The sequence below is a fragment of the Cnephaeus nilssonii genome (assembly GCF_951640355.1).
Source record: "Cnephaeus nilssonii genome assembly, chromosome: 13".
Taxonomy (NCBI): domain Eukaryota; kingdom Metazoa; phylum Chordata; class Mammalia; order Chiroptera; family Vespertilionidae; genus Cnephaeus; species Cnephaeus nilssonii.
In genome coordinates this window covers 82,019,313-82,042,599 of record NC_137084.1, presented here as the reverse complement: position 1 = coordinate 82,042,599, position 23,287 = coordinate 82,019,313, and the positions used below count along the sequence as shown (strand labels likewise).

At 50.0% G+C, this 23,287-nt stretch overlaps 1 protein-coding gene across 8 annotated transcripts in view; it reads right to left on the bottom strand.

Annotated features, from left to right (window-relative positions):
• KMT2A (lysine methyltransferase 2A) overlaps positions 1 to 23,287 on the bottom strand; it is a 94,019-nt gene that overhangs the window by 4,754 nt on the left and 65,978 nt on the right. For all 8 annotated transcript variants that reach the window (XM_079788492.1, XM_079788491.1, XM_079788493.1 and 5 more), the window contains 11 exons: positions 21,394 to 21,554; positions 21,020 to 21,205; positions 16,615 to 20,851; positions 16,001 to 16,078; positions 14,373 to 14,437; positions 12,799 to 12,969; positions 10,638 to 10,712; positions 2,125 to 2,303; positions 1,863 to 1,966; positions 1,115 to 1,198; positions 567 to 696 (listed from right to left, as the gene is read on the bottom strand). In XM_079788492.1, the coding sequence (XP_079644618.1) occupies positions 567 to 696; positions 1,115 to 1,198; positions 1,863 to 1,966; positions 2,125 to 2,303; positions 10,638 to 10,712; positions 12,799 to 12,969; positions 14,373 to 14,437; positions 16,001 to 16,078; positions 16,615 to 20,851; positions 21,020 to 21,205; positions 21,394 to 21,554 (5,470 nt within the window). The remainder of the gene's footprint in view (positions 1 to 566; positions 697 to 1,114; positions 1,199 to 1,862; positions 1,967 to 2,124; positions 2,304 to 10,637; positions 10,713 to 12,798; positions 12,970 to 14,372; positions 14,438 to 16,000; positions 16,079 to 16,614; positions 20,852 to 21,019; positions 21,206 to 21,393; positions 21,555 to 23,287) is intronic.

The window sequence follows — 23,287 nt, the reverse complement described above, 5'->3', positions numbered from 1 at the left end:
AGTGTAATTTTCAGATTCCTCCCATTTCTCAAGACACTTCCATGATGAATTCCTAGATTATAGACACTAGATTACTGGTTTCTTTTTTTCTTTTCTTTTTGATGTTCCAGCCAACAGGAAGAGAAACCTGAGAATTGTGTTGCTATGTCGTTTTGACTCTGAGATCCATTCAGACAAACCTTCAGTGAGTATTTTGTATACTAATCCTTAGAGTGGATTGTGAACTTTTACTGGTCCCACCACAAATTTCAGAGGATACAGAAATGTTGGAAAAAAAAAAAGTGTGTTTGAATCAATAAAGTACTATTTTTAAAAAATTGATTTTTAGAGAAGAAGGGAGAGGGAGAGAGAAACATTGATGTGAAAGCACAACATCGATTGGCTGCCTCCTGCATGCCCCCTACCAGGGATCGAGCCCGCAACCTTTCCGTGCAGGGGATGATGCCAACCAACTGAGCCACAGGGCCCGGGAATACTATTTATTTTTTGATCTAGAGATATTTATAGTTGGTGGTCACTTTCTATAACAAAACAAAAGAAGAGGAGAGAGAAGGTGAGAGACACACCTTGCTGTCGTAGTACTTCTCTCTCTTGTCAGTCTGGATGGAGCGGATGACATTGCCAGCGTACTCGATCACCATCTCACCCGCATCAATGTTTCTCTTACAAAAGAGACCCCGGCCGTGGATGGGAGACCTAGGACAGGACGATGGACAAGAGGTCAGCCACACATCCCACAGTAAGGTTAACTGTGTGAGTTAACACAGTCTACACGAATTAAGGAGTAGAATCCCGTTAGTCCCCCAAGAGGGACAGACACGTGGGGGAAAAAGAACATGGCCGCACCTGGTCTGAGGACAGGGCCTTTCTGACACATGCCAAGGACGAAAGCGCTCTCCATTTTGCATACAGCCACTGACGCAGCCGCATGGGAAGCTTCGCTGGGTTCAATGCGTTGTTCAGTGTAAGAACTGCAGGACCCAGGGCCTCAGGTTCAATGAATACTACCTACCACCCCAGCTTTCTGAGGGGGCATGCACTCGAGCAGTGGGTCCACTTCGATTTTGGAAAACATCGCCAGTTTCCTGGAATCTCTCTAGAATCGCAGTCATACCTGTAGACACCAACAGCCTCTTTGGACGTCCTCTTCAAGTGCCGGAAGCGCATGGGCATGGGCAGGTCCATGCTGGTCGCCCGCCTACGGAGACAAGGACGGAGTAACGAACTCCACTCAGTTCTAAGTCTTAGACCAAAGGGTCCTGGAGGAGAAGACCCAGTGTTCTCTTTGCTCAGTGCCAAGCAAACAAGTACCTTATAAAATTAGGACTCTTTTAAATACTTCCTTTTTTTTAAATCCTCACCTGAGGATATTTTCCCATTGATTTTAGAGAGGGTGGAATAGAGAGAGAAAGACAGAGAGAAATATCGTTGTGTTAGAAACACATCGTTGGTTGCCTCCTGCACACCCCCTCCCCTCCGACCAGGGCCCAGGCTGGGAGGAGCCTGCAACCGAGGTACGTGCCCCTGATTGGAATCGAACCCAGGACCCCTTAGTCTCCGGGCAGGCGCTCCAGCCACTGAGCCAAATGGGCTAGGGCTAAAACCTATAGTATTTTCTGACCAGGGTGACTCCAGGGTGCAGCCAGAGCTGGCAGAGGGCACTACAGCCGAAGAAGAGAAAACGGACACCTTAGAGTTATTTGATTTCTCCTCTAACACGCTGTCTCTGCAGCCGGCTCCTGCCACCTCCCCACACGGCCTCTCAGGCCTCTCAGTTGCCTGGGGAAGTCGGGTGAGGCCCGGCTACACCCGAGGAGCCAGCAGAGGGAGGCAGAGAGTGCAGCGCCCGCCCTCCGACTCACCGAGCTGACTTCAGCTGCACCTCCTCCTCTTCCTCGTCGTTGGGGTTGTACTCAGGCGGCTGCCGGTGCTTGGAAGCCAGGAAATTAAACATGTCAAACGCCGACTTCCTGGAGCCAAGGGATTAGAATACATTTAGAGAAATAACTCAATCAAAGCAATAGAGGACGCGCGAACACTGAACATCTCCTGGTTACGTGTGAAAATAATTACACCGCCAGGTAATAAATTCGGACCCAAACTGCTCCCAGAGAAGAACGAGACTTGCCTCAGGTGCACCTCAGCCCGGGCTGAGCCGTGAGGGTTCAGGGGCGGCTCGTTGGCCTCCTCCGGTTTGTGGAAACGGAACTTGTAATTCCTACAGTGCTTGGCACCCGACAGCTGCTCGGTCAGGAACACGACCGCGTCGTGGAGAATCCCCAGCATCCGCAAGCCATTCACACCTGCGGGGCAGAGGCGCGGGGTGAGGAGCAGCAGCAGGTGCGTGGCCAAAGGCCCAGCCAGGGAGCAGCCGCGGAGGCCGCTCATGGGCGAACTGAAGACCAGCCAGGAATTCCCATTGGATGGCCATTCAAATGATGCGGACACAGCCCTGGCCAGTGTGGCTCAGTTGGTTGAGCATCGTCCCATGCACCGAGAGGTCACGGGCTCGATCCCCAGTAGGGGGTGTGCAGGAGGCAGCTGATAGATGTTTCTCTCTCTCCCTCTCCTATCCCCTCCCTAAAATCAATCAAACATATTGTTTTAAAAATATATATTTTATTGATTTTTTTTACAGAGAGGAAGGGACAGGGATAGAGAGTTAGAAACATCGATGAGAGAGAAACATCGATCAGTTGCCTCCTGTACACCCCCTACTGGGGATGTGCCTGCAACCAAGGTACATGCCCTTGACAGGAATCGAACCTGGGACCCTTGAGTCTGCAGGCCGATGCTCCATCCACTGAGCCAAATCGGTTAGGGCAATCAAACATATTTTTAAATAAAATTACGCGAATACTGATCTATCAATATGGACAACATTCGTGACAGATAAAGTGAAAACAGCAAATGAAAACCATGGACTGTTATCTCCGCTCTGTGTGCACAGAGACATGCCATAGGCCCCCTTCATTTTCTGGTCCTAGTGACCACAGGGGCCGGCGTCCCAGCTCCAGCTCCAGGGAAGTGAACCGAGGCTCCGAGAGCACCCACACCGCCCAGGCCACGCAGCGGGCGTGGCAGAGTCTGAGCCGCGGATGGTGTTACTCCGCTGGCTCCCTTCCTTCCTTTCTTTTTTTAAATATGTTTTTATTGATCTCAGAGAGGAAGGGAGCGGGAGAGAGAGAGAAACATCAATGGCAAATCAGCTTCCTATTTAAATCAGTCAAGAGTTGGGGTTTCTGTCACTTGAGGCCAAAAGCATTCTCAGGGATAACGGATGACATAGGCATAAAGAAGAGTGGTCACAAAAGGCGGAAGTCTGGAAGGGCTGTGCCGGGTCTTGATGGAAGGCCATTCGCGGCCGAGGGACCTGATGAACCTTGGTGCACTAATGCAGAAGGTTCTGTAAGCCACGAGAATGCCTTGGGTACATGCTGACAATTCAGCTTTCGCGTCCCCAATCCCAGAGGTTGTGGTTCATGAGCTGGGGGGTGGGAGCGGCCGGGGAGAGGTCAATGGGGGAAAAAGGAGACTCGTGTAATACTTTAAACAATAAAGAATTTCAGTTAAAACAAATGCTGCAATCAAAAGACATAGGGCTGCCCTAGCCAGTTTGGCTCAGTGGATAGAGTGTCAGCCTGTGGACTGAAGGGTCCCAGGTTCAATTCCAGGCAAGGGCACATGCCTGGGTTGCGGGCTCGATCCCCAGTGGGAGGTGTGCAGGAGGCAGCGATCAATGATTCCTTCTCATCATTGATATTTCTAACTATCTCCCTTCCTCTCTGAAATCAATAAAAATATATATTAAAAAAAAAGACATAGGGTAGCTGAATAGATAAAAAACATGACCCAATTATATGCTGTCTACAAGAGATCCACCTCAGAACAAAAGACTCACACAGGATGAGAGAGAAGGGATGGAAAAAATGTTCCATGCAAACAGAAAAGAAAAAAAAGCTGGGATACCAATACTCATACCTGACAAAAACAGACTTCAAAATGAAGGCCATCATAAAAGACAACAAAGGTCATTACATAATACTAAAGAGATCAATCCAACAAGAAGTTATAACTCTGGGAAACATATATGCACGCAATGTAGGAGCACCTAATTATATACAGATGGATTTAAGTGACATTTATAGAACATTTCACCCCAAAGCTGTAGTGCACCTGGGTCATTCACAAAGACAGACCACATGTTAGGACACAAAACAAGTCTCTACAAGTTCAAGAAGACTGAAAACATATCAAGCATCTTCTCAGATCACAGTGGAATGGAATTAGAAATAAACTACAGTAAAAACACCCCAAAACATTCAAACACATGGAGGCTAAATAGCATGTTATTAAACAACTAGAGGCCTGGTGCATGAAATTCGTGCACGGGGGGAGGGGGTGTCCCTCAGCCCAGCCTGCACCCACTCCAATCTGGGATCCCTCTCACAATCAGGACTGCTGGCTCCCAACTGCTCGCCTGCCTGCCTTCCTGATTGCCCCTAACCGCATCTGCCTGCCAGCCTGATCACCCCCTAACCACTCCCCTGCCAGCCTGATTGATGCCTAACTGCTCTCCTGCCAGCCTGATTGCCCCTAACTGCCCTCCCCTGCTGGCCTGGTCACCCCTAACTGCCCTCCCCTGCAGGCCTGGTCCCTCCCAACTGCCCTCCCCTGCTGGCCATCTTGTGGCAGCCACCTTGTGTCCACATGGGGGCAGGATCTTTGACCACATGGGGGCAGCCATCTTGTATGTTGGAGTGATGGTCAATTTGCATGTTACTCTTTTATTAGATAGGATAAAGGCCTGGTGCATGGGTGGGGGCCAGCTGGTTTGCCCTGAAGGGTGTCCTGGATCAGGGTGGGAGTTCCCTTGGGGCGTGGGGTGGCCTGGGCGAGGGGCCTGTGGTGGTTTCAGGCCAGCCACGCCCCCTGGCAACCCAAGCGGAGGCCCTGGTATCTGGGATTTATTTATCTTCTATAATTGAAACTTTTGTAGTTTTGAGTGGAGGCCAGAGTAGGCCAGGGTGGGCGGAAAGCTTGGCTTCCTCCATCGCCAGGGGCAACCCAAGCCTCCTGCTCTCTCCAGCTCCGTGGCTGCCGCCATTTTTGTTGGGATTTATCTTCTATAATTGAAACTTTGTAGCCTTGAGCGGAGGCCTGGGCTGGCCAGGGTGTGCACGAAGCTTGGCTGCCTCCATCGCCAGGGAAACCCAAGCCTCCTGCTCGCTCTGTGGCCACAGCCATCTTGGTTGGGTTAATTTGCATACTCACGCCTGATTGGCTGGTGGGCGTGGCTAGTGGGTGTAGTGGAGGTATGATCAATTTGCATATTACTCTTTTATTAGATAGGAGGATGAATGGGTTTCCAATGAGATCAAGAAGGAAATAAAAAAAACTTCCTTGAAAGAAATGAAAATGAACACACAACCACCCAAAATCTCTGGACACAGCAAAAGCAGTCCTGAAAGGGAAGTTCATAGCACTAAATGCCCACTTCAAAAAATAAGAAAAATTAATAACCAACTATTTAACCCTACAATTTAAAGAACTAGAAAGAGAACAAGAAAAGCCAAGAGTAAGTAGGAGGAAGGAAATAATAAAGATTAGAGCAGAAATAAATGACAGAGACTAAAAAGACAATACAAAAAAATCAATGAAACCAAGAGCTGGTTCTTTGAAAGGATAAACAAGATTGAGAAGCCATTAGCTAGACTCATCAAGAAACAGAGAGAGAGGACCCAAATAAATAAAATCAGAAACAAAAGTGGAGAAGTAACAAATGACACCACAGAAATACAAAGGATTGTAAGAAAATACTATGAACAACTATATGACAACAAGCTGGACAATGTGGACAAAATGGGAAAATTCCTACAAAAATATAATCTCACAAAACTGAATCAGGAAGAATCAGAAAACCTGAGTAGGCCAATAACAACTGATGAAATAGAAGCAGTAATAAAAAAACTCCCAGCAAACAAAAGTTTCACAGGCGAGTTTTACCAAACATTCAATGAAAAACTAACACATATCCTCCTCAAACTATTAAAAAAAACCCAACCAACCCAAAAGGAAGGAACACTTCCAGCATTATCCTAGTTCAAAACCCAGATAAAGACACTACAAAGAAAGAGAATTACAGGCCAATATCCCTGATGAACACAGATGCTAAAATCCTCAACAAAATATTAGCAAATTGGATCCAGCAATATATTAAAAAGATCATACACCATGATCAAGTGGGATTTATTCCAGGGATGCAAGGCTGGTACAATATTCCCAAATCAATAAATGTGATACATCACAAACAAATTAAAAAGCAAAAATCACATGATCATATCAATAGATGCAGAAAAAGCATTTGACAAAATCCAACACCCATTTTTGATAAAAACTCTGCAAAGTGGGAATACAGGGATCGTATCTCAACATAATAAAGGCCATATATGACAAACATACAGCCAACATCATACTCGATGGGAAAAAATGAAAACCATTTCCCCTAAGACCAGGAACAAGACAGAGATGTCCGCTTTCACCACTCTTATTCAACACAGTACTAGAAGTCCTAGCCACAGCGATCAGACAAGAAGAAGAAATAAAAGGCATCCAAATTGGGAAGGAGGAAGTAAAACTCTCATTATTTGCATATGACATGATATTGTACACAGAAAAGACTCCATCAAAAAACTATTAGATTTAATAAATGAATTTGGCAATGTAGCAGGATCTAAAATCAACACCCAGAAATCTATGTTTTTTTTTGTACACCAATATTAATTTTCAGAAAGAGAAACTAAACAAACAATCCCATTTACCACTGCAACAAAAAAAAATTAAGATACTTAGGAATAAACTTAACCAAGGCAGTAAAAGACTTGTACTCGGAAAACTACAATTAATATTCGATAAAGGAGGCAAGAATATACAATGGAGTCAAGAGAGTTTCTTCAATGAATGGTGTGGGGAAAATTGGGCAGATACATGCAAAAAATTGGAACTAGAGACCACCAACTTACACGATACACAAGAATAAACTCAAAATGGATAAAAAAGATTTAAATGTAAGTCGTGAAACCATAAATATCCTAGAAGAAACCAAAGGCAGCAAAATCTCAAACATCTCTCGTAGCAATATATTTACCGATACATCTCTTAGGACAATGGAAATTGAGAAAACAAACAAATGGGACTATATCAAAATGAAAAGCTTCCGCACAGCAAAAGAAACAATCGCCAAAACGAAAAGGGAGCTCACTGCAGGGGAGAACATATTTGGCGATGATACATCTGATAAAGGGCTAATACCCAAAATATATAAGGAACTCATACAACTTAAAAGAAGACAAAAAAACCAATTAAAAAAAAGGGCAAAGGACCTAAACAGATACTTCTCCAAAGTGGACACACTGATGGCCAAGAGACATATGAAAAAAAGCTCAAAGTCACTGATCATCAGAGAGATGCAAATTAAAACAACAATAAGATATCACCTCACACCTATCAGAATGGCCACCATCAACAAATTATCAAATGACAAGTGCTGGTGAGGATGTGGAGAAAAGGGAACCCTCGTGCACTGCTGGTGGGAATGCAGACTGGTGAGCCATTACGGAAAACAGTACGGAGTTTCCTCAAAAATTAAAAATGGAACTGCCATTTGACCCAGTAATCCCACTTCTAGGAATATATCCTAGAAACCTGAAACACCAATCAGAAAGAATGTATGCACCTCTATGTTCATAGCAGCGCAATTTACAATATCTAAATGCCCATCAGGAGACGAGTGGGTAAAAAGCTGTGGTATATTTACACCATGGAATACTATGCAGCAGCAGCAAAAAAAAAAAAAAAAAAAGAAGGCTCTCTTACCCTTTGAGACAGCATGGAGGGACCTGGAGAGTATCATGCTAAGTGAAATAAGCTAGTCAGAGAAAGACAAGTATCACTGATCTCACTCATATGTGGAATCTAATGAACAAAATATATCCAGAGACAGTGAACAGAATGTGGAATCTCAGAGGGAAGGCGGGGAAGAGTGGGTGGGTGGGAGGTAATCAACCATAGAACTTGCATGCATGCCTGTATAACCCATGGACACAGACAATATGGTGGTGAAGGCCTGGGGCAGAGATGGGCTAGAAGGGTTCAATGGGGGGAAGGGGAACATATGTAATACTTTCAATAATAAAGATTACAAAAAGAGAAGATGCTATAAAAAGTGCTAGTATTCAATATTTCCCTGAATTCTGTTTCAAATCCCTTCAGTCAGGATAATGCTCTTAATTGGGCACATTAGGTATATTAGGGTACATAAATACATAGCTACATATAAATGAATAGCTGCCAATAATGTCAAGTTCATTATTTTAATTAATCCTCACAACAAAGATCAAAAGTTGCATTAATATTATCACCTTATAGATATGGAGATCCAGGCTCAGAGAAGTTAGTTAGCTGCAAACAACAGAATATCAATAGCAACAGGGCAGAAATAGAGCTTGAACTCCGTTCTAACTGCCTCCAGAGCGCAGGGTTTCTTACCATTGCATATTGCAGCACAAGACATGGATAAAACAAAGAAATCTTTGTGCCACTGGAGAAAGAAAGGGCCAGGCGATTCAATCTGAGGAGGAGAACACTGAGCCACCCTCCAGGAGTAGAATTTTACACGTTACCAATAACTAGTTTAGGACAACGAAGTACAAATTTAATTACAGTTCCTCCAGTGACAACCAGCTGGTCAGAGCTGGACCCATGAACCCTGTTTTCTTGCCCCAAAATATCTCCCTCACCAATCTGCAAAAAACGGGAGGACACTATCCATAGAGTAAAAAGTCAGCCCACAGAATGAGAGCAATTATTTGCAAACATGTATCTAATAAGGAATTAATATTAATTAAATAACCCAAGTGTCCATCGACAATCAATGGATAAGCAAAATGTAAAATACAGATACAGTAAAATATTATTCAGCCTTAAAAAGAAAGTAAATCCTGACATATACCACAACATGGATGAACTTTGAGGACATTATGGTAAATGAAATAAGCAAGTCACAAACTGTATCCTATATAATAATCCTATATAATAAAAGGGTAGTATGCAAACAGACCAAATGGCCGAACAACCAAACAACCAATCAAAGTGTAATATGCTAATGATATGCTAAGGCTGCTCAACCACTCGCTATGACATGCACTGACCACCAGGGGGCAGATGCTCCAACTGGTAGGTTAGCTTGCTGCTGGTGTCCAGCCAGTCAGGACTGAGCTAGACGGGCCGGACACACCCTGGAGCCCTTCCGTGGTCCCTCCCCTGCCCGATTGGGCATTGGTGGGGTCCCTCAGCCTGGGCTGCACCCTCTCGCAACCCGGGACCCCTTGGGGGATGTCAGAGAGCCGGTTTCAGCCTGATCTCCGGTTTCAGGCCACTCCCCTTGGGAGGGCACCAGATATAGGACTCCCAATTGGGACTGATTGGGCGTGAGCCCGTGGCTGGCACAGTGGGGTCGGGATGAGCGGGAGTGGCAGGTAGGAGCTGCAGGCGGCATTGGACTGCGGGTTGGCCCGATCCCTGCAGGCCACCCAGAGGGACCCCACCCATGCACGAATTCGTGCACCGGGCCTCTAGTGATTATATAAGGTGCTTAAAGTAATCCAACTCACAAAGACAAAAACTATAATGGTGGTTGCCAGGCGCCAGGGTGCGAAGAATGAAGAGTTATGGGTGGTGATGGCTATACAACAATGTGAATGTATTTAACACCACTAAATTTCTACCCTTCAAAATGGTTAAGATGGTAAATTTTATGTGTATTTTGCCAAAATTCATTTGTTAAAAAAAAAAAAAAAAAGGCCGGGAGTACTGAGGCCACATTACAGCAGAGCATATTAAATGGAAGAAGCCAGCCCCAGAAGGCCACATGTTGCACGATTCCTTTTTTTGCACTGGATGAACTATAATTAAATTTGTACAGTCGGCCGAAACCGGTTTGGCTCAGTGGATGGAGCGTCGGCCTGCGGACTGAGGGGTCCCAGGTTCGATTCCGGTCAAGGGCATGTACCTTGGTTGCGGGCACATCCCCAGTAGGGGTTGTGCAGGAGGCAGCTAATCGATGTTTCTGTATCATTGATGTTTCTAACTCTCTATCCCTCTCTCTTCCTCTCTGTAAAAAATCAATAAAATATATTAAAAAAAAATTTGGACAGTCGTTCTGAACTTGTTACCGGTAATGTGTAAAATTCTCCTCCAGTTGAACAGCCTAGCCCTGTTCCACGTATGAAACACACAGCAAACCCAGTGGCACAGAAAGCAGACTCGTGGTGGCCAGGGGCTGGAGCTTGACTGCTGATGGGCACGAGGTTGCTCTCAGCGATAATGAAAATGTCCTGGCATGATACAGAAATGACGGTTGTTCCTTTGTGAACATACTAAAAGCCACTGAATTGTATGCTTTAAAGGGGTGAACGTATAGTAAAAGAATTATATCGCAATAAAGTTGTGAAATTTTATTTTTAAAAAAAGAATGTTGCTGTGTTTTGTTTTTGTTTTTAGAATCAACTCTATAATGTAGACCAACAAGCTACCAGAATATTCTGAGACAGGAGCAAAATGAGCACATTAGCCATTACCTGCAAACGAGAGCTGCTTTAGACGGGCATTGGATCGCGCTTCCTGGACTTTATCTGTCAGCGACTTCCAGGCATCTGTGAGGAAATGAAACGTTCCAACAAGCGTCTCGTGCCAGTGGCGGCGCAAGCACTGCTCTCAGCCCCGTGGCGTGAAAGCGCACCCTCCCGCTGCGGCAGGTTTTGTTTCGTTAGTTTAAATCAGTGAGTGCCTGAGAAGCTGAGAGGGACTGTCCCTTTCTAGAGAAAGGACACAGAGGCAGTAAGGGCATCCAGACTGCCTGGAAATGACCCGAGTCCCCAAAGCATTACCATCCCTTGATGGCACCTGGACCCCAAACCTAAGCGTTTGGTGTTAATTCTATTCCCTACACCTTAACCAGTGCAATAACAATGAACAATTTAACCAAGGCTGTGGGGACACCGTGCCTTCTCAGTTCCTTTCAATTACGAGTTGTAACTGGAAACCTGCACAATCCCTCCCAGCGCTCCCCTAAGATCCTATCGTCTCCCACGGTCACAGAAGTAAGTGTGGAGTGGTGGGAAGAAATCCATGTGGATTTCAGACTCAATCTAGTTCTCTTAACATTGTTCTTTGTTTCTTTTGTTGTTGTTAATCCTCACTCAAGGATATTTTTCCATTGATTTTTAGGGAGAGTGGATGAGAGCGGGAAAGACAGAGAGAAACATTGATGTCAGAGAAACACATCAATTATCGATTGATTGCCTCCTGTGAGCGCCCTGAACAGGGCCAGGGCCAAGGAGGAGCCTGCAACCAAGGTACGTGCCCTCAACCAGAATCGAACCTCTTTGGTCCACAGGCCAGCACTCTATCCACTGAGCAACACCAGCTAGGGCTTTCATGGTTTTTTGATAACTCTCACTGACCCACAGTGACCTTTCTTTCCTTGAAACTCCTCTAGTACCTTTCGCCTACAGAACATTCACCAGTCCTTCAACAGCTAATGAACAGCTACATGTTAGGGGCACAAAAATCTATAATAATAAAAGGGTAATATGCTAATTAGACCGGACAGCCAAATGACCTTTCGGACAAAGCCGCGGCAGTGGCGGCCGAGGCTGGGGCAGTTAGGGGCAATCAGGCAGGCAAGCGAGCGGTTAGGGGCGATCAGGCAGGCAGGCGAGTGGTTAGGGGCGATCAGGCAGGCAGGTAGGAGAGCGGTTAGGAGCCAGCGGTCCCAGATTGTGAGAGAGATGTCTGACTGCCGGTTTAGGCCCGATCCCTGGGATCCCTAAACCGGCAGTCGGACATCCCCCAAGGGGTCCCGGATTGTGAGAGGGTGTAGGCCAGGCTGAGGGACCCCTCCCCCTCTTCACGAATTTCGTGCACTGGGCCTCTAGTGTTAAATAAGAACATAAGCTGCAAGCCCTTATGGGAAGTTCCCTGTTGAGTAAGACATAAAAGTAAACAAACATTTATAGAACAAATTTTAAGCTCAGTGGGAGAAATATGTAAGAATCTGAAAGGGGCGGAATAGAGGGGGCAGGACTGTGTATCTGTCTCAGAAGATCAGGGAAGACTTTCCGAGTTGAAGGTCAGCAGGTGAACGTGGGGGGAAGCATTCCAGGTGGAGGGAAGACATGCAGGAGGCACAGAGGTGAGGGAGAAAAGCATTCAAGATGTACAGGAAGGCCCTGGTCGTTTGGCTCAGTGGATAGAGCGTTGGCCTGCGAAGTAAAGGGTTCCAGGTTTGATTCTGGTCAGGGCACATGCCGGGGTTGTGGGCTCAATCCCCAGTAGGGGGCGTGCAGGAGGCAGCCAATCACGATTCTCTTCTCTCATCATTGATGTTTCTCTCTCTCTCTCCCTCTCCTTCCTCTCTGAAATAAAAAAAAAAGAAAGAAAAAAAGAAACAACAAAACAGGAAGTGGTAGGAAAAAAGTGAGAGAGACAAGCAGAGGTCTCATGCGCTATGCAGGGTGTGTGTAACCTTAAAAACATAATCTGTATCCCTAACTTTTCCCATAAACTACGGACTGTTTCTCAAGAACACTAACTTCTTAAGGACAAATCAAATGTGCAAAGCCTCCAAACATGTCCCGTCACAGCCGGCACGGACCCGCCCACCAAGTGGCACACACATGGACGGTGCAGCTCTGGCCGGACAGGCCTGTGCCGAGGGAGCCCGAGCAATCCACTCGCCTTCAATGCTCTCCGCACAGATCTGGAAGCCGTCGTCACTGGAAATTTCAAACACCAGGCCTTTCTTGGGCTTCTTCTCAGTGATGCTTTCCTTGCGCTTCTGTTCCTGCTGCAGCCAGAGCATGAGCGGTGAGCTGAAGCCTCCGTCCTCCTCCTCCGCCACCTTCGGGTCTGCCCGGGAGAGAGCAGAGCGTCAGTGGCCGCAGCAGGAGGCCTGGGGAGCCCGGACTGCGCACACCATCGTGAAGCCAACGGCATCCAGAACTGGGATTATCTCCACCGACAGGCAATAAAGCGGAGTCTCTAGGAGAGGGGGCAGCTCACTACCCAGGTCATAGCTACACACGACGACCAGTGAAACTAGGATGTTTTCAACATGAAGTCATGCTGTCTTTGGGGTAGAGTTTCTAGTATGACCATCTGATAGTTTTTCAGTAAGTGACTGCCCTCTGTAGGGTTAAAGTAACAAGTAGCACTGCTAATGTGTACGAAGCAGTATGCACCGGGCACTCCCCTACTCTCTCAGGTACGGTCCCTTGATAGCAACTCACACAGACCTCACCAAAGTCCGATGAGTGGGTGTGACTGCCTACATGGCCGGTGAGGACAGACAGCGCGCGGCCGGGGAAGTGGTCTGGCAGCCCCGGCTCAGGCAGCCGGAAGACGGGAGTGCCGGGCGTGAACTCCTGTGGCTCAGAGTCGCATGGCCGGCCCTTGCTGTCCTCCCTCCCAGAGACCGACCACCTTCTTGAGGATCAGCAGGGCAGCAGAGTCTTACCACGCCCCAAAGCTGGTGTCCAAGCAGTTTCCCCACCTGGTTCTCCTCTGGGAAGACAGGCTGTTTAATGGAAACGGCACAGCCTGACCCTAGCGCTCCCCAATCGAAACCACATGACCTGTTGTTTACGGACCAAATGCAGCGGGAGACAGGGCTCTGGAGTCCCAGCCGAATCTGGCTACTTACAGAGTAAGAACACTTCTCGGTTTTCTTCGGTGACAACCAGGGGTGAACGAAGTCAGGTCATCACTAGCTACTTATTTATTTATTATTATTATTTTTTAATCCTCACCCAAGGGTATTTTCCCATTAATTTCAAAGAGAGGGAAAGACAGAGAAATACTGATGTGAAAGAAACACATCGATTGGCTGCCTCCTGCATGAGCTGCGACCAAGGCCTAGGCTGGGGAGGAGCCTGCAACGGAGGTACGTGCCCTTGACCGGGATCAAACCCGGGACCCTTCGGTCTGCAGGCCGACGCTCTATCCACTGAGCCACACCGGCCAGGGCATCACTAGCTATTTGTACCATACTGCTATTAAAGCAAGTCGAGCAGGAGCACAGTTAAAGGTTTCAGTCTTGTGTCCTTTCCTTGACGGACAGCCACAGAACATGAGGTGGATGAGCACGGCACCGAAGAGATGCGGTGAGGCTCCGGCTACCGTTCGTTCCATCAGTTAACTGCCGTGCGACTTCTTTGGGGGGATTTTTTTTTAATCTAGAAGGTAATGTAGGTGATTTTTATAGCACGTTTGGCTTTGAAATACTGATTCAGACCTGTTGCCCACCCACATACCTGTACTTTCTTGTTCATTTGCTGGATTTTGTGTTGTCTGGACCTCAGGAAGAACAGCCATTTGCCTAAAAAACACACATACACACACTCAAAAACAACCCAAAACACAAACGTGAGATGTATCAGCTAGTACCTCAGTTCAAAGCTAAAAGCTGTGTCAGTTCCACAAAGCCAAGGCCGCAGACCAGCCACTGAATGAGCACCACCACCCACCGCCATGTGGCCCCAACAGAAAGCCTCCGTCTATGAGATTCCCCCCAAATATTGACATTACATTTTTATTTATTTTGTTAATACTCAACTGAGGATATTTTTCCATTGGTTTTTAGAGTAGAAGAGGGAGAGACAGAGAAAAATACCGATGTGAGAGAGACACGTCGATTGGTTGCCTCCTGTACTCACCCCGACCAGAGCCGGGGAACCTGCAACCGAGGTACGTGCCCTGGACCGGAACCGAACCTGCAGGCCAATGCTCTATCCACTGAGCCACACTGGCCAGGGAGACATTAAATTTTTACTTTTGGAGTTGTAGTTTGTATCCTTACATTTTTTCTCACCCTTAGTATTGAGAAGAAGATTAAAGAACACTTGTTAGAAGCAGTTCTGGAATAACTTAAGAGCTGCTTAAGTTGGCTGCTTTTTAAAAAATCCTCACCTGAGGATATGTTTATTGATTTTAGAGAGATATAGGGAGGCAGGGAGGGAGAGAGAAACATCAATTGGTTGCCTCCCCTATGGGCTCCAACCGGGGATTGAGCCCGCAACAGTGAAATATATACTAAAGGGAATAGTTAGGTAAATTATTGTAGATCACACACGGGAGCTAGAGGCTGCCATTAAAATATAAAGTGCATCTATAAATACTGTACAGAAATGTGCACACAATTCAGTAAGTGATAAAACCAGGTAAAGAACAGTATGTATAGCATTATTCGTTCTATGTAAAAAAAGTATATACATGCCCTTACGTGTACCACATACATCTGTGTGTGCATATAAAGGTCTCCAAGCCCGGCCGGCATGGCTCAGTGGCAACCTATGAACCAGGAGGTCAGGGTCTGGTTCCGGGTCAGGGCACATGCCCAGGTTGTGCTCTCCATCGCCAGTAGGGGGCATGGAGGAGGCAGTCGATCAATGTTTCTCTCATTGATGCTTCAATCTCTATATCACTCTTCCTTTCAAATCAATAAAAACGTATTTTAAAAAATGTCCCAATGGATGAAAACAAGTTATTAGCAATGTTAGCTCTAAGGAATAGATTGGGATGTGGTTAGGTAGGACGAACAGGGAACCATTGTCCATTATTTAAATCTATACTACATTACTTCCATTGAAATAACTTTGGCACCCTGGCCGAATGGCTCAGTTGGTTGGAGTGTTGTCCTGTGCACAAAAGGGATGCAGGTTCGATTCCGGGTCAGGGCACGTGCCTGGGTTGCGGATTCAATGCCTGGTCGGGGCGTGTGCGAGAGGCACCTGATCGATGTTTCCCACATGGATGTTTCTCTCTCTCTCATATCAATAAACATATCCTCTGGTGAGGATTAACACCGGCCACACAGACCCACACAGACAGGAAGAAGGATGTTTTAATGAGGACTTGGTCTTGGAGACCTTCCTCTGCTCACCCCGGGGGCTGCCCACACTCCGGCGCCGCTGGCTCCCCCTCAGCCGTGTCCTGCTGCTCGGCCTCTGCCGCGGGCGCCCTGAAACAGAACCATTAGCACACAGGACCAGGGCGGTGTCAGTCCGCGGAAATGACGGCCGGGCAGAACGCCAGCCTGTGGCGATGCAGGGGGTGTGGGTGCCCTGCGGGAGCTGACCACGGCACCAGGCGCCTCTGCAGCACTAGGGAGGCTTTCTAGCTCAATCTGAAGGGTGGCTCCCTGGGCGCACATATATGTAAAACTCACTTGTGCACATCAGGTATGTTACACCCTGACAGGAATAACCGCCCTTACCATCCCTCAGCCTCAGCAAAGAAGCAACAGCAGCAGCGGCACTGAGACATCAGCGCCGAGGAGACCTGGCTCTATGCAGGACACCCCCTGCTCACGAATGGCATTGAAGTGTGCTCGGTAAGTCACCACGTGAGTGAAAAAACATTCAATTAAAACCCACAAAATACCCGACCACTGCAAACGTGGACAGAAGGCTGCCCCTCTCACAGATGACCCCTTACCCAGCCTCTGCTCGGGGCCCGGACCCCACAGACCCAGCACGGCTGACACTGGGCTCTCACCCTGTGGACGAGGTCAGGGAGGACGTGGGGGCCTCCTGGTCCGGAACGTGTGCCTCCGAGGAGCTGGTCCGCAGGTGGGAGACCTTGTGCTTCTTACCGTTCCCTTTGTCCAAAGGCAGCTGGACACGCTTGCTTTTTGGTTTGGGCTGAGCGGGACCTGGCGCGGAGGGGCTTGTGGACTGGGGTCCAGAGGAGGGGGAGCCCGCAGGGGAGGCCGCGCGTCCCTGTCCGGCGGAGGAGGTCGCCTTCTTCGGCTCCAGCCCCAGGCTGTTAGGAGCATCTGCTGCCTGCGCGAAGCTGGGCCCCTGGGTCCCTGGAGCAGCTTCCGGGTCCCGCTGGGAAGGGAGGATTCCCGCTTTGCTGGCTAGGAGCTGGCTCACATGCTGAAGCTGGTAGTGATCTTCGGTGTCCCTGGAGGGGGAGGCGGCCGCGAGGCCCCCCGTCTGCGTTGCGGGGAGGACGCAGACACCGGATGCAGCTGTCATCGCTGAGGTAGAGGGGGTCTGCAGCGACCCCAGCTGGGGAAATATTCCCGAACTGGGCAGCAGAGCCCCGGGCGTGTCCTGGATCCCCAGGCCCTGCTGGCTGGCTTTAATTAACAGGCTGCTTATGGAGCCAGTGTCTGGGGCACCCAGCAACCGCGGGTTGGTCAATGTGACATGTCCTGGAACCGATGCACTACCCGTAGGTGCTGTTGTTGTTTGCATGGATACGACATTCAAGACTGAGGAACCGGACGCCAAGCCGGCCCCGGGCCCCGAAGCGAGATGGCCAGTGTCCTGGCTCCCGGTGGATGTGCCCGTCGCTGTGGCAGGTCCGCCCACCGTCTGTGGTAACAGGGGTGCCTGTTCAAAATACATGACGCCGGACTTAGACCTTTTTATGATGTTGGGGACAGTCCGGTGAGATGACGTGTTAAGTGACCCCAAATCTAACAGGTTGGGGTGATTTGGAAGCTGGGAGGGTGTGAAGTTAATCAGTGTCATGTTAGAAACCACATCGGAGGGGGCGATGTTTGAAGGGGTGCTAGAGGGAGCAAGCTTCTTGTTCTTTCGGGTCTGCAGGCGAGATATGGGTCTTTTCTTGAGTCCAGAGGACGGAGTGACTACCGTGGTGCTGAGGTCTGCCCTCTGGCTGGCTTCGGACACCAGAAGTTGGGGATCCGGAGAAGGCTGCACCCCAATGAGCAGGCCTGGAGGAGAACTGCTGATGGTGGGCGGAAAACTGCCCTGAGCAGCTGTGGGGAAGGGGTGTAAGTGCTGGTGGTGAGACACGGGCAGCAGGCCTTTGCCAGCAGGAGGGAACAGAGGCTGAGGCGTCTGCAGGCCTGGGTTTAGCCCCGTGGTAAGCGCGAGGCCACTGCCCATGGGCCCCAGCACGGAAGTGTTTGCCTCCATCACGCTGGGTGCAGAACTAACGGAAGAGGTCAACTGGATTTTCTGGGTCACGCCGTTCGGCAGAGTCTGGAGCACGTAAAGTGGCTGCATGTTCTGGTTAACGACAATGAGCTTTTCGGTGGGTGGCTTCAGGTGGGGAGGCGTGGTCTGCACGGCCGCGTTAGAGATCTGAGACGGGCCAGGGCTCTCGGCAGAACTGGGCCCGTATTTCTGGTTCTGGATGGGCACAGTAGGGGAAGCCGGTACCTGGAGGCCAGGGGTGCTGCTGCTCCTAGTTAAATCCTGACTGCTGCCACGGCTCTGCTCCACTGTGCCGCACGGGGGGCTGGCGAGGTCGGCGTCCATGTGTCCCTGGATGAAACGGTCGGGAGTCATGTGGCCTTCGGGCGCAGGGTCGACTCCCGGGCTCAGCAGCGCTGGGTCATCCTCGGAGGCGGCCACGGGCTTCTCCGGGATGGCGACTCTCTTCTCTGCTGCGTCTGTGATGACGGCTAGCCTGCCGGGGTTCGGGCCGGGGACCGTGGGGCTGCGCGTGGTCAGCACCGAGAGGTCGGACGGCAGCTCGAGCGGCAGCTCGAACTGCTCTTCGGCTGAGATGGATGAAGAGACGCTGCTGTCCACAGGCTCCGCAGTCGGCAGCTGCTGAGAAAACACTTCAAACAGACCCATGTCCTTCTCACGGTTGCTGTCGAGGCCCAGGCCCTCGCCCAGGTTCAGGAGTTCCGAGGACGAGGACTCGGGGCTCTCCCCCAAGGCCTGCATGGAGGGCGTGTTCTTCAGGACAAAGTCCATGATGTCCGAGGGCAGGATGTTCCCGCAGTCGTCGCTGTTGTTGTTGTCCGAGTCCGACTTCAGGAGCTCGGGGTTGTAGGTGTCCAGCAAGGCCTTGTCCGCGGGGGCGCTCGTGTGGACCCTGCGGCTGGACTCCAAGGAGCTGAGCTGAGCCTCCAGGGAGTCCTGCCCCTGGGTCTTCCCTCGGCTCGCGGAGTGGCAGTTCTCCGCCTTGGGCTCGCTTTTGTGGCCCACAGAACTCTTGACGACATGTTCCTTCTCCCCGTCTTCGGGCCGGTCCAGCTTGAGGCTCTCGGTCCCGTTCTCTTTCCCGTTTCTTTTCGGAATCTGGCTGGTCTTCCTCGTGGTGGCCGTGACACTGGTATCGCTCTCTGTCCCGTCATCAACCCCGTCCAGCTGTGAGATTCTCGGGAGGTCACACTGCTCCTCCTCCCGGAACAGGCTGTGGGCCGCCAGCCGCTCCTCTGCCCCCGCCGCGATCACCGTCCGGGTGAAGTTGTAGTAGTACAGGTCGTCCTCGTCGGAAGTGCTCAAGTCGTCAGCGCCATCCACCTGCCCTTCAGCTGACCTCTTGCCCCGTTTCTTCCCTGTTGAGCTGCTGTAGAACGGAAGGTCTTCTTCCCCGTAGGACCTGACTCCATAGAGGGGGGTCAGCCCGAAGAACATGTTGGAGCGGGCCCGGGCGCTCCGACGGGGGTACCTCCTTTTGAAAGACCCGTCCTCCTGGGGCTTGGGCCCATCGGGAAGCATGAGATTCCTGTCCTGGACGGGGAGAGTCTGATAGCTGTTGCTCGGAGGCTCCTGGGAGGCGGTACCGCTGGGGCTCGGCTGGGCCACTGGCCCAGCTCCTGGACCTTCGGAGGCGGAAACGGGCTCAGCTGGCGAGGCCGACTCTATCTGCAGAGAGGAAGCAGGACTGCCTTCCTTCAGGGCATTTCTGGACGGACTCTCACCTTCCATCTTCAGGGGTGTCAGTGTTACTTTGACCGTGCGTTTTCGGGGCGTCTGTAATTCCGTGGCAGGGCCTTCTCCTTGCACGGACGGAGCTTTGGGGACTCCAGGAGCAGCGAGGACTTTGTCCCCAATCTTATCAGAAGACACATTGTTACATGGCCGTTGCCCCGGAAACTCAGGAGGCAAAACTTCATCCGCAAACTCCGCTTTTAGGTTTCCTTCCTCACCAGCGGTTACCTGACCGGGCTCCAAGAAGGACTTACTGGAACGCTTTTCTTTGAAAGTTTCTTTACAAGACTTCTTCCCTTTCTGCCTCCTGTCTCTGGAACTAGAGCCCACGTGTTCGCTGAGGAGAGTCGATCTGCTGCTCACTCCCGATAGCTTCAAGGCTTTGACTTCCGTGTCGCCCTCAGCGGGGGCGCTCCCAGCCTGGGTGGGGTCTGGATGTGGGTCCCAGTCATTCCTCTGCCCCCTCAGGTGGAGCGGCGGGAGGGGGAGAGCCTCTCTGGAGGAAAACGGCACTGAGGAGAATTCCGCAAACGTGCCCATCTTACTAGCATTGGGCTCGCCCGATGGGGGACTAGGACGCTGCGGGGCCGGTTTAGGGAGGCCAGGGTGGGCCCCGTGGTGAGCAGAGCCCTCGGAACTCCTGGAGCTCAGCATTTTGGTCTTCTCTCCTTTCAGAGAGGAGCTGCTGGAGGCCAGGTCTGAAGCGCTGGGATGCTTCATTTCTGAAGATGCAGAGCCATCCATGTGACTGGTTTTGGCGGCCATCATAACCACTGTCCTCTGCAAACTGGAAGCGGTGGGAGTGTTTTGCCTTAAGTTAGTGTTTGAAGCCAGCGGCCCCAAGACATGGTCGGCTGCTTTGGCACTGGACTCCAGGTCCGCAGTGGTCCCCGGGGCGGAGACGGAGGAGCCACTCTTCTTGGAGTAAGTACTCCCCGCTCTCACTGGGGACATCATCCGGAGTCTCGACTGCTGGGGTGCCGAGGACGGCGCACTGTGCCGCCTGGAGCCAATGCTTCGGAGCCCGGAGGACAGTAAAGGGTCACCCACTGTGACGATTTCGTGAGTGGTTGGAGTGGGACTTCCTAAAGGAGAGAGAGTGACAGTCTATCACAGACAGAACAAACGTGGGTGGTCATCACAGGTAACGAAAACCCAACATTTTCAGTAAGCTAAGTCACTAAAATAAAGTGGCCTGAAAAGAATCACACATTCATGTCTGAGCTGACCTTGGAGTCAATGAAACCCTTTACCTGCAGAAGGCAGTGGCCGACAGCCAGGGGACCTCTGTGTTGGAGAATAACTGGGTGTTCGAATCCTAGGAACCTTTGAGATGACATGATAAAAACAGGAACCAGAGGTTTGCGTATGAGGAGGTCGGTCTGGTGATGAAGGACTTACAATTTCAGCTGCGTTTTGACTTTCTTTAGATGACATTTCTGTGGTAGGATATAAAAACCCTTACTAAAAACAGTCCAATTAAGGTATCAAACAAATGGCCCAATAAAAAGTCAGCTGTTAGGGAAATTCTCGAACGAAACCTCCCAAAGAAGTGACCTTCTCCCCATGCTTCAATCCCAGTATTCCCAAAAGTACAATTCAAGTGACACCTTGATTAAAGACCAACCTGCAAAAGATGTTGGACTGTGGGCAATGGTCCTGTTTTCATCATGCTCAACGGTGCTATTGATGTCTGGCTCCACGGCTGGCGGGCGGCACTCCACGATCTTGCATGTGTACACGCAGCGCTTGCGGGCGTCCGTGGTGCTCCAGTACACCCGGGAACACCTGGCGAAGGTTTGTAGAGACCAGCAGAGGTGAGGGTCCAGAAGCAAAGACTGACATTTGTCAAAACCTCTTCTCATCCTAGATCCCCCGGTCTCGATTTACAGAATTTCGCTTTATTTCCTGGACTCTTACACAAATTAGGATGTTCTAAGCTTTTTATTTTATTAAAAAATATTTTTATTGATTTCAGAAGAAGAGAGAGGGAGAGCGAGATAGAAATATCAACAATGAGAGAAAATCATTGATCAGCCGCCTCCTGCACGCCCCCTACTGGGGATCAGGCCCGCAACCTGGTATGTGCCCTTGACTGGAATGGAACCTGGATCCCTTCAGTCTGCAGGCCAACGCTCTATCCACTGAGCCAAACCAGCTAGGGCAGAATGTTCCAAGCTTTTTGAAAGAACTTGGTTTTTTCTAGCTTCTCAGAAACCAACATCAAGTCTTTTTTTAAAAAAGTGTATTGTAAGCAGGGGACAAAAATTGTAAAATATCCTAAAATGCAGAGAAAAAATACTCCCTCCTGCAGGAAACAGTTATTGGCGCCCAGGAAGGGACCACTGCCCCCCAATATGTACGAAGTGAGGAAGAGCAACCCCGAGATGTTTCCTGTGGGACCAACGCCCGATGAGACGAGGGAAGTGACTGCTCCAGAGGCGCTGGATGCTGAGGGAGCCGCTCACACAGCTGCCAGCTCAGTAAGCAGTGCAAACTGTCGTCAGCACTGGGAGGCAGACTAAGTTAAAGGCTACAGAGCAAAACGAAACTCTCAAGGGGGAGAGCTAGGAAGGGAATTTGGGATTTATATTGTCAGCTTGTTAGAAGTTTAAACAACTTGCTGCATATGGGAAAGGTGATAAATTCCTCCTAGAGAACCTGATTGTTTTTGTGGGGTTATATTTTCAGAAGGACCCAGAAAATGTGAACCTGAGGACAGAGGCACAGGTGTGTGTGACCCATGACAACAATCTAAACTTCTGAATCCAGATGAATGGAATCGCAGAGACTGACACTGTGTTTTCTGTTCATATTTTATTTAGAAACTAGAGGCCCGGTGCCGCCCTCTCACAATCCGGGGCCCCCCACGGAATGTCGGTCTGCTGGTTTCAGCCCGATCCCTGTAGGCCAGGCTGAGGAACCCCACCAGTGCACAAATCCCCCCCTGAGATTCATCAGACTGTTCCATGTTTCCATGCCTGTGTGCTGAGTGTCTGCCCCCTGGTGGTCAGTGCACATCATATCGCTTAGGCTTTTATGTATAGAAGCCCGGTGCACAAAATTTGTGCACGGGGGGGGGGGGGGGGTGCGGGGGATCCCTCAGCCCAGCCTGTACCCTCTCCAATCTGGGACCCCTCAAGGGATGTCCAACTGCCCATTTAGGCCTGATCCCAACAGGCCTAAATGGGCAGTGGGACATCCCTCTCACAATCCAGGACTGCTGGCTCCCAACTGCTCGCCTGCCTGCCTTCCTGATTGCCCCTAACCGCTTCTGCCTGCCAGCCTGATCACTCCCTAATCACTCCCCTGCCAGCCTGATCGATGCCTAACAGCCCCCTGCTGGCCCGATTGCCCCTAACTGCCCTCCCCTGCTGGCCCGGTAACTCCTAACTGCCCTCCCTTGCCAGCCTGGTCACCCCCAACTGCCCTCCCCTGCAGGCCTGGTTCCCCCCAACTGCCCTCCCCTCCTGGACTGGTCACCCCCAACTGCTTTCCCCTGCAGGCCCGGTCCCCCCCAA